This window comes from Raphanus sativus, chromosome 2, assembly GCF_000801105.2.
Source record: "Raphanus sativus cultivar WK10039 chromosome 2, ASM80110v3, whole genome shotgun sequence".
Lineage (NCBI taxonomy): Eukaryota > Viridiplantae > Streptophyta > Magnoliopsida > Brassicales > Brassicaceae > Raphanus > Raphanus sativus.
In genome coordinates this window covers 18,763,986-18,775,964 of record NC_079512.1, presented here as the reverse complement: position 1 = coordinate 18,775,964, position 11,979 = coordinate 18,763,986, and the positions used below count along the sequence as shown (strand labels likewise).

Here is an 11,979-nt window from a genome sequence, read left to right as displayed (position 1 = left end):
GTGTCCTATTTGTGTGGGACTTAGCCAGATTAGAGTTACATTGTTCAAATCTTTTTTTTTCTCTGACCCCACTCTCCCACCCACATGCTCTTCATCTCTCTTCCTCTCTCAAAGGGCCAATATTTTCTTGCCTATATATTTAACTCTTTCAACATTCCCTCAAACTCCACTCCAAGCAAAGAAAAAACACAAGACTTACAGTCTTAGGAAAACTAAGACATATATGGCTATGGAGTTAGAGCTTGATGATGATGTCTTCTTTGCAGACATAAGCAAACAGATCTCTCTTCTCATTATGGATGAAGATGAACAGTTAAACCATGTCTCTCTCTCTACCTCCTCTCTTGCGTTCCAGGTTTTTTCATCTGTCCACACATATAATCTCTCTCTCTCTCAAAACATACCTCTATCTAACTGTTTGTTTCTTGAATCTTTGTGGAAACAGGGTATGTTCAGAGGAAGCTACCAAACAGCTCCATATATGTATCATAAGGAACCAAGCAAAGGAACTGGTGTGTTCATCCCTAAATCTTCTCAGTCCAGAAGAAGACCTCATCATCCGAAGCAAGGTAGGTTTAGTTCCTTCAACGCCAAGCAACATAACCCTCTTCATCAAAACAGACAACAGTATCAAGACAACTCAAGGTGTACCCTCACAACTCACAGCAACAACAAGAGCAGCATGATCACTAATAATGTTCATGCTTCTATCCCAAAAAGAACCTACAGAGATGCAGCATCTATCTACACTTGATTAATTTTTAACAAATATTCTGTATTATTCATGTTTTTTGTGTGATTGATTCATATAATTATATATAGATGCATAAGATTTATTTATTTGTAGATCAGCAAATAATAAGGATTCTTTCATAAGGAAGGTCTTGGAGATTTGTTCCAAGTTTGTTCTTGTTTTAATGTAATTCTTTCATGTCATTTTAGAGATATTCACTGACTTATCTCGTTTTGTAAAATATGTTTAAGGATTAAATCAAAAATCAACTTGTGAAATCTTGTTGGGTGATTACAACTAAGATTGATGGAGGAATGTGTAAAGACAAGCCCCATGTGGAATGAGCAAATGTTCTGTGTCTCTCTCTATCTCTGTCCAATCAATCAATATCTTTAGGACATCACAGACGAGTTTGCCACACTGTCTGAATATATAAAAAAAGGTCAGATCTAACTCAGAGGTCCAAAAAGACTGTCACAAGCTCACACACCTTCTGTCCTGCCACTCACACTCACATGCCCATCTCTCTCTCTCTCTCTCTCTCTCTCTCTCTCTCTCTCTCTCTCTCTCTCTCTCTCTCTCTCTCTCTCTCTCTCTCTCTCCCCCAATCATTCTCATTCCTTTATTTCTATTTAGAGCAAATTTATGATCTCATGACATATTAGTGTTCAGGACATTTCACATATGTCCCACTCTTTTCCTCTCTTTGGCAAATGTATATTCAAAAGATATACGCAAATACGTATAGGTGAGGGGTGAGGTCCCAAAATAATATAAGCTCACACAGAAAATACTGATTAACCAAACTCCCAACATCAAACATTATTTCAACATAGATAAAACGAAAATGAAAATAAAGAAGTGAGGAACAGACAGACAAACTATATATAAAACACATTAATATCAGTAGCAGCCAACAACCTTCAAGACAAGATTTGAAAACACAACAGTTACTTTGTATTCATATATAGTATAAACTAAAATTATTTTATAGGTGGCGGTGGAGGTGGAATCATTGCAAGATTCTTTTCGCTGATTACTCCAACATAATAGTAAGATATACTCGCACGGGTGTTCTATTTAACTTATATATTATTTAATTCTTTTCAATATGATTTAATATATGTTTCTAAAAAAATTACCAATATTAAATATTTTTAATATTTCCTCTATTTTATAATAAGTGTCATTCTAATATTTTTTCTTATTACACAAAAAATGTTACTTTACAATTTCAATGCAAATTATATTTACTTTTATTTGAAAATTAATTGCAAACTGCATTGATTTTATAAATAATATTATTTATTTCAAATACTATTGGTCAAAGAGATGTACTTAATAACAACTTACATATATTTCTGTCATTTTCTTAATTTGTGTTATTTTACTTTTATATTTTGAGAATTTTTTTTAAAATATATATATATATATATATATGAATTTAAAATAGATTATCCGAACCTGATTCAATCCCGCAAATATCTGAACCGAATCCAAACCAAAATTTATTTAAATGCCCAAATAAAATTGAAATCTTTAACCCCGAAATCCGAAATCTTCGGAGCATCTACTCCTCCATCAAACAAAAATAATATGAAATGATAATTATAACTTGAGCTGGATCGTTTAAATAATATTGATAACTAAAATAATAATCATTGGTTTGAAAAAAAAGTTTGCTGTTAAATAATATAATAACCAGGATATTCGTTTAAATAATCATTATTGATATCAATATTTTGAAAATAACATAGTGATTTACAATGTTTACATATTTGGTTTTCTAATTTATGATGTTTACTATTTTTTAATTAAAAAAAAACATATACGCAAGATTTTTGGCGGCATAGCCACATAGTTAATATTTTTATTTATTTTGAAATTTTGTTTCGGTAAGAAATATATAGGACCAACTACCTTCATCATTATATAGATAAATATAAAATATGATATAATATCACCAAATTAATTACTATTAATCATTATATAGATAACAGGCTTTATAGATATTAAAGGCCATCTCACGAGATTATAATCTTTAGTTAAGATTTAGTGGGAAAAAATAGACTGGTTTAGTATTGTATAAAACGACGTAGTTTTAAGATAATGGCATAGATTTGTAATTTTTGTGTAAAACTAAGGGTTAATTACTATTTGTACTTCAGTTTTAATAGACTACTAGATTTTAATTTCGGTGATTAGAGAGTTCTAACGTTGAAGTTATATTCGGTGGTGGCTTGTTTTTCCAATTGGATTGGTCTAAAACCATAGAAAAGTGGAGCACCATTGTATATAACGTTGAACCTGATCAATGATCATGTTCCTCCTTCCTCAAAACTTGGGAGTTCATGTGTTGCAGTTGAATGTCAAATAAATTTTTGTAAACTTTCAAAATCACAACTAGACAACAAAACTAACCATACTCTATTACTTTATAATATGATATTATACTACCATATTTTATCTATTATATGGTGTTTGTGTCGTATTTGTATGTATAATACACATTTTAATGTAGAAAACAACATTTTAAGATTGATATTTTGTAAATGAAAACCAAATTAGTTTGGGCCTGGACCGACATTTTTAATAATTTGTTTTGTTTTGGGCTGGGCTGGGTAAATATATTGGGCCAAGATTTATTTGCATCCTAAAATTAACAATTTGGGCCAAGCGTCCCACCGATTTTCAAAAACGGTGCCGGAAGATTTGGTCCCATTTCGTTATCCTCCGATTACTGAGACATCATCTCCATTACCCTTGGAAGGGAAATTTAAATCACTTATATCCCTTACTAATCTTCATATCCTTCATATTCATTAAACCATATAAAATTACGAAATTAGCCTTAGAATAAAGAAAACATCAAAATTAGAAAAAAAAAAAAAATCAAACCGACGAAATGGAGATATCGATCTCCTATACCGACCGTACGGACAGCAGCTCGATTGCACGATTGCGGTTTGAGGAGATTGCGTTTTGGAAAAGGGAACCCGATCGCTCGATTGATTGCTACTCCGGCAAACTCCGGCCTCACTCCGATTCGGTCCTCCGTCGTCTTCCGGCGCTGTTTAAGGGTCGAAGAGGTAGGTTTTAGAGGAGAACGAGGCTCTCGGTTTTGGGGTTCCAAAGCTCCTCTCTTGAATGAGCTTAGAAAATGGATTTAGATGTTGCATCCTGGTATCTATTATTATACGATTCCATTATTAGTTGAATTGAGTAGGAGAATGGTTGTATTGTTCGATTCTAGTGCGCTGAATGTAGATTCAACCTCAAATTCAAAACGGGTACGACAGTAGAACTAGAAAAAACTAGTATTACTCATGATTATTGTAGAACTAGTAAAACATGTATAACTTCGAATGTATAATGGATGGTATTGAATGGTTTTGGCAGGCTACAATGAGCCACAACGTCATCATACACTTCAGATGTGAAGGTCGCATGTATTGTTTAGTGTTGAAGCATGCTGTGGAGGAGATAGATCTTTCAATGGTAGAAGCACGCATATGCAAAAAGGTGGGGCTTGATGAATGTAATGTGAAGTTGAAATTGAGTTACATTCCACTGCTGGTTGGGAGTGACGAGAAATTCGTCATTTGTGATGAGGAGGATCTTTGTGGTTATCTTTTGTCCCTTGATAAAAACAACCGTAGGTGCATTTTGTTGGTGGAGGTCATCGAAAGGTTAGAACTCTCAGAGCAACTTTCAAGAGCGGGCAAACCAAGTTCAAAACGAAGTTCAAAAGCGGGGAAACGAAATTCTGTAGGTATGAACTATGAGGTGTGCCATTCGAATGATGATGAAATCGGAGATAAAGCCATAACTCGATATGGTGGCGACAATCAAGTTAATAAACAATATGAGTAGAGGATTGTGGCGATTGAAGATGGAACATCCTGTTTTATTGAAAAGTTTTACTTTGTTTTATTTGACTTTACTTTATTTGTCCTTTAATACCATATAATTTTTTTTATCAAAGACTTAAAAATAGATACATTGAAAATTTTTACTTTGTTTTATTTGACTTTGATTTATTTGACTTTGCTTTATTTGTCATTTAGTATAAATACTAGTTTCTAGAATCAAAAATAAATACATAAAAATAAATATAAATACTAATTTCTAGAATAAAAATAAATACATAAAAATAAATATAAATACTAGTTTCTAGAATAAAAATACAAATACTACTATGGATAACTGTTTTCTGATTTTGTATTACTAGTATGACTTTCTTTAATCGAAATTCGAAATCAAAATGTTTGAAATTGGAAATCAGAATAAGAAATATTATCTTGATTAAGAAAAAATACAAATACTAATTTCTAGAATAAAAAATAAATACATAAAAATAAATATAAATACTAGTTTCTAGAATAAAAATACAAATACTACTATGGATAACTGTTTTCTGATTTTGTATTACTAGTATGACTTTCTTTAATCGAAATTCGAAATCAAAAATGTTTGAAATTGGAAATCAGAATAAGAAATATTATCTTGATTAAGAAAAAATACAAATACTAATTTCTAGAATAAAAAATAAATACATAAAAATAAATATAAATACTAGTTTCTAGAATAAAAATACAAATACTACTATATCGCGCATGATGTAATATTCTCCTAGATATCGCGCAAGCACTACGAATTATGTATATTCAAAATCGATATATTCGTGTAATTTATGGAATAGTTAAACAATTTTGTACTCACGCATGCAATGTTTTTTTACAAAGAAAATGGTTAAACCCGGATCAATGATGATAAAAACCTAACCCCCAGGTGGAAGTACAGCCCACGGATAGACCCTTTCCTGAGCATTCAAATGAGTCGAAAGCAAATGATCCATATCCGTGTGGCCAGTGGGAATCGAACCCGGGACCGTATTGAGGCCGAAGCTCTCTCAAGTACCACTAGACTAACCCCACTGGTTTGCGCACGCATGCAATGTTTGTGTGATTTATTCGGAGTTTCCAAGTCAACATATATAAACTAAATAATATCGTACTATACATCCCCTAGTTAGTTTTATTTTCATTTATTTGTCCAAGTAAAGTAAGCATGTCATCTCGAGATCTTGAGTTTGACAATCTACATGTATTAATTTTTATATTTTCATACATCAATATTTAATTTTTCATAACTAATGCTATATGTTTAAGATGTCATGTAATATAATTAATTTATTCAAAATACTTGGGCCGAATCGGTAATATGGTTATTTTGATACACTATCCAAACCCGTTTTAGACATATTGGTTATTTAAATATTTTTATATTTCTATACATCAAAACCGAACTCATCCAGATCCGAAATGATCCAACTCAAAATTCATACATAAATTTATAGTATTGAAACAGACTTAATTTAAAAAAACAATACTCGAAAAGAACAATTTGTACCTAAATGAATAACCAATATTCATTCCTAACTAATAAAAAAAAATTTCTATGTGTTTGGCTAAATTAAGTGAAATAAAAAAAATCATTTATTTAGTAAATTATTATATGGAGTGAAAATTTAAGTGACAGTAAAAGTAACATATTTTTTATTATTTTCATTTTAAGTTATTATTTTATTCACAAAACATGTTTTTGAATTATATTTTTGACTACATAATTTTCCAACGAACTGAAAATAAAATAAAAAAAATATTCTAATAAAACAAACCAAACCGAACTTTTAATCATATATTTATATAATTATTTATATTTTTGATTTGATCATTGGCACAAGTTTATATTGATTAATTAATAAATAAAAATCTGCACTATTATTATTAGGGAGAATTACCAATTGTGACTCAAAACTTGGAGTCAAACCCAAAAGAGTACCCCAACTTGGGTCAAAGGCAAAAGTAACTTAAAAGGCTATTGAAATTACAACTATCTCCTTGTGAACAAACAAAAAAACGGATTTTTTTTTACGTTTCTACCCCTCGCAAGTCGTCTGTAAACAGACGACTTGAAAATAAGTCGTCCAGACGACTTTAAGTTAAGTCGTCTGGACAGTTATTCTTAAACATAATTTAAAAATTTTGTAGAAAATATTTTGATAAGTGAAAAATTGGAATTATGTAATTAACATATGTCTTAAGAGATATAAATTAATATATAACAAATTTCAATTGTTTTCAGCCCAGATGAGTGAAAGTAGTGAGTCATGATATTCTTTAGTTTATGTTTCATCAACATATGTTGTAGTATTGTATGTGTTCTTAGGGTTAGATTTTGGAAAGCATTAAAACCGTTTTTGAAAATTTTTAAAATTACCTAGGCGTGTTCGTTTCTGTGTATAGTAAACACTATTGAAGTATAATTTGATTTTATAACGTGGTTAGTAAGTTAATTTAGTCATTTTAGTTTAGGGGTTCATTTTAGGGTATTGGACGACTTAATATTTAGTCTTCTGTTCCCAGACGACTAAATATTAGGTCGTCTGATGTACATTATCAGCCAGAATAAGTCGTCTAAACCGGACCAAACCTTAAAGTTTACCAATGTACTTTTAAAGCTAACCGGATTATTTACCCAATATATAAGGTGATTTTTTTTTTTTTTTTCATTTTCCGCGAACAGAAACCCTAACAGTTCTCTCTCACCGGCGATATCAAAGGCGATTCGAATTCCCACTATTTCCGAACAACCATCGTTCTCAACGTCGGCTATCTATCTCACTTCATTCTCACCGTTGTCGCCGCAGCTTCTTCTAACCCTAGCGCCGCCGATTCCTCTAAACCCTAGCGCCCCGCTTCCACTATTTCCGAACAAACCGTCGCCCTCGCCACCGTGCTCACCAACGTTCTCACCGCCGCTTACTCTAAACACTAGCTAGCACCGCCGTTTCTTCTAAACCCTAGCGCCGCCGCTTCTTCTAAACCCTAGCGCCGCCGCTTCTTCTCTGTAAACCGTAGCGCCGTTTCTCTGTAAACCCTAACGCCGGTAAGTCATCAAACTCGTGGAAAAGATGAACATAAAACGTTGTCTCTTTCAATTTACTCATTCTCACCGTTTCACGTTTATTTTTTCAGATCTATAACCACAATGACGAGTACTCGAACTCCTTCTGCGACTAATCAGGTCCGCTTGAAATTTTTCTACTGGAAGACTTGTAAGTAAGTCGTCTGGAAAGTCTTCAACCTGGACGACTTAGTACGTCCATTTGGAAGACTTTCCAGACGACTTAAATATAAGTCGTCAACTAAGTCGTCCAGTTGGACGACTTTCTAGACGACTTATATTTAAGTCGTCTACTAAGTCGTCTGGAGTAACAATTAAGGCGTGATTGATTTAGCTTGTGTTCTGACTTCTATTGTTGTCTTTGATTATTTTGCAGACAAAAAGGATGGATATTCCAGAACTCCCCCGTAGGTTATACACATTAGGGGAAGAGCCAGAACCCCACAATAGCATTTCGTATCATACGGATAACACGAAGTTGCATACTGCTCTTAGGGAAGCTCTCACTGATGCTGAATTTGAAGAGCTCAAGGAGTCGAGATTGGGAGTTTTCATCAAGTTCAAGGAGCAGGGATTTGGTTGGGCTTCAAGGCTGGTTCACCACTTGCTCGGTTTAAAGCTGGACATTAAGAAGAAGTACGAGATGTGGTGTCTCGTTGGTCCAGAACCTGCGAGGTTTTCACTGTTAGAGTTTGAAAACATCACTGGTCTAAACTGCGACTACATCGAGGACCTTGAGACACCAGAATGTGAAGTTACCCCACAGATGGTTTCTTTCTGGGAGATGATGGGAGTTCATCGGGAAGCTGGGCCAAGTACTGATCAGATAATAGCAGCACTGAAGAGATGCGGGGATTGGTCCAGGGAAGATCGCAAGCGACTCGCGTACCTTTCCATCTTCACTGGATTCATTGAAGGGAAAAAGTTCTCAAGCGCTACACGAGCTACTCTCGCAAGGCTAGTGATGGATTTAGAAAGGTTTGAGAATTATCCATGGGGGAGAGTCGCGTTTAAGGTGCTGATGGACTCTTTGTGGAACAAAGATATTACTGGCTGTTACACCGTGGATGGCTTTATACAAGTTCTTCAGGTCTGGGCGTACGAAAAACGGGCTAGTTTTGCATTTGACCGAATCGTGTCAACAACCGAGCTTCGCTTCCAACGATCAACAACCGAGCTTCGCTTCCACCGATCCAGCTTCAGCTTCAGAACCGAGCCTGGTTGTATTGGACCAAACAGCTCCCACTGCTTCTGTGCGTGCAAGGAGTGAACGAACGAAGAAACCTGCTCCCACGCAGATATCTCCTTATACGGCAGAGAGAAGGAAACTCCTTAGAGTGGGAAAGTATAATCCATTTCCCACACTAAACAGACCTAAGATGAAGGAGCTCGCTGATTGGTTGAAAACTGATCCGTAAGTGATTGCTTTACCCATAATAGCTTGATTTAGTCTACCAAAACTGATTGCTTTTTTGTTTGCAGTGATTATTTCACTAAGGAAGAGGACAAACCACGTACATCACCAACTTGGTGGTATCAAAAACTCCGGACATCCAAAGCATGGCTGGAAGACGTAGTAAGTCTTCTGCTTATCTTTAAGTCGTCTGGTAACTTGTCTTTGTATAGATTTGTAAATATATAAGTCGTCTGGAAGGTTTTCCAGCTGGACGACTTATTTGTAAGTCGTCCAGCTGGAAAACCTTCCAGAAGACTTACAAATAAGTCGTCTGGTAACTTGTCTTTGTATAGATTTGTAAATATATAAGTCGTCTGGAAGGTTTTCCAGCTGGACGACTTACAAATAAGTCGTCTGGAAGGTTTTCGAGCTGGAAAACCTTCAGACGACTTATTTGTAAGTCGTCCAGCTGGAAAACCTTCCAGACGACTTATTTGTAAGTCGTCTGGAAGGTTCTAACTTGTATTATTTTATATGCAGCATATAGATGCTTGGATGAATGTGCTGAGGCAGAGGTATAAGGAGAACCCACAATGTTTCCGGAGCGAGCGAATGTGCTTCCTGGATCACAACTTTACCCAGTCTTGGAGAGAACAGTATCTGGTCTTCAAAACATCGTCGTCTGATCACAATGGTTTAGGAAAAATGCTACCTAGTGGGGCGGCGAGTTTGTATGACGGATCAATGCCTTCATTTTGCCAATCAAACAAGAAGTGGGGGGAGGACATTGATGATATCTATGCGCCACTGAACTTGGACAACAAACATTGGGTGGCTATTTGGATATCGATCCCTAAGAGGCACATAGTCGTCTGGGACAGCATACCTTCAACTACCATACCAGAAAGATGGGATGAGATAATGGAGCCTTTTCTCGAGATGGTCCCTTATCTGATTGTGGAGTGCGGAGACCAGATGCATGGGTTGGAGCGATACACTTATGAGAGACTCCTCAAAGATGTACCCACGGCCAACAATGGTGATTGTGGCGTGTACGCTGCAAAGTACATTGAATGTCATGCTCTTGGGGTCCCCTTTAGCCCTAAAGACTTTGCTAGGTCCAATGCGAAGACTATGAGGGATACTATGGCTTTGGCTATATGGACGGAGCTTGTTGATCAGCATCTGAAAGATAATGAGGATGGTGGTATGTTTGTAGGCATGTATGATTAGATACACAAATCAATTTGTATAGATTTTTTTAACTTGTATAGATTTTTTAACTTGTATAGATTTTTTAACTTGTATAGATACACAAATCAATTTGTATATTTGAACTATTTGTATACACAAATCTATTTGTATATTTGAACTATTTGTTTACACAAATCTATTTGTATGTTTGTGGGCATGTATGATTTATTTGATTTTCTAACTTGTATAGATTTTCTAACTTACAAATAAGTCGTCTGGAAGGTTTTCCAGCTGGACGACTTACAAATAAGTCGTCTGGAAGGTTTTCAGCTGGACGACTTACAAATAAGTCGTCTGGAAGGTTTTCCAGCTGGACGACTTACAAATAAGTCGTCTGGAAGGTTTTCCAGCTGGACGACTTACAAATAAGTCGTCTGGAAGGTTTTCCAGCTGGACGACTTACAAAAATACACTTGAAGGATAGTAGAAGGTAGTCTAAACACTGGACGACTTAAATACACTGGACGACTTAAATACACTGGACGACTTCGTAAAAGGTCGTCTAAAAAAATACACTTGAAGGGATAGTAGAAGGTAGTCTACTATCTTGTAACATGAATGGGAGGACTGCTTGGACATCATCATTTCTGCTGGTAATGAGTAGCTAATCTCCACAGTCACTGATCTCATGTCCAGGTTATAATCTTCTTGAGCCATTTGCAACAAGTTCAGCATGTGTTGAATCTTCATTCAATAAAAACAATCTTGCTCCTTTGAGATCATCAACCACAAAATCCCAACGGAAATCTCTCAACAACCATTCTCCATACACTGCATGTAACTTAAAAATCATCTGCAAATATTCAAAAAAAACACATTAGTAACATAGAGAAAATGAAGAAGTTCAAACAAACATTATCGCAGACGACTTAGATTTAAGTCGTCCAGAAGACTTAAAGGTAAGTCGTCTAAAGAGGTCACTTTTGCAATTGAAAATTAAAAGGGACGACTTATTCTAAGTCGTCGGCTTTGTTTGTTAAAAAAAAAAATTCAGACGACTTATATATAAGTCGTCTACGAAAAACGGCTAGTTTTGCATTTGACCGAATCGTGTCAGATCTTTGACTATTTCTGGACGACTTATAAATCAGTCGTCTCTGGAAAGTAAAAATTTCAATATTTTATTCAAACTAGACGACTTACACGTAAGTCGTCCCAGGTTAGTTTTTGTAATTGAAAAATAAAACTTGAAATTTAACTTTCTCCAGACGACTTAACTAAAAGTCGTCCAGCTAGACGACTTAATTTAAGGTCGTCCGGGATAAGCAAGGTTTGGACGACTTAATTGGAAAAAATTCTGGACGACTTTGCTTTCCCCGGACGACTTTAAATTAAGTCTTCTGACGGGACGACTTTATATTATGTCGTCTGGTTAAAAATTAAATTAATGAAGTTTTATTTTTCAACTACAAAAACTAACCTAAGACGACTTACACGTAAGTCGTCTAGTTTAATAAAATATTGAAATTTTAACTTTCCGAGAGACGACTGAATTATAAGTCGTCCAGAAATAGTCAAAGATCTGACACGATTCGGTCAAATGCAAACTAGCCTGTTTCTCGTAGACGACTTATATATAAGTCGTCTGGACTGTTTTTTTCACCAAACAAAGCTGGACGACTTAGTT

The 11,979-nt window shown here is 35.0% G+C and overlaps 1 protein-coding gene across 1 annotated transcript; it reads left to right on the top strand.

Annotated features, from left to right (window-relative positions):
- Positions 1-148: 148 nt before the first annotated feature.
- Positions 149-945, top strand: LOC108840870 (uncharacterized). Its single transcript, XM_056992961.1, has 2 exons — positions 149-355; positions 446-945. Exons 1-2 carry the CDS (start codon positions 224-226, stop codon positions 752-754), a joined length of 441 nt encoding a protein of 146 aa, XP_056848941.1. The 5' UTR covers positions 149-223; the 3' UTR covers positions 755-945.
- Positions 946-11,979: the final 11,034 nt, after the last annotated feature.

Coding starts and splice junctions, on each gene's coding strand:
- LOC108840870 (XM_056992961.1), top strand. CDS start 224: ATGGCTATGGAGTTAGAGCTTGATGATGATGTCTTCTTTGCAGACATA. Junction 356..445: donor CCTCCTCTCTTGCGTTCCAG/GTTTTTTCATCT, acceptor TTGTGGAAACAG/GGTATGTTCAGAGGAAGCTA.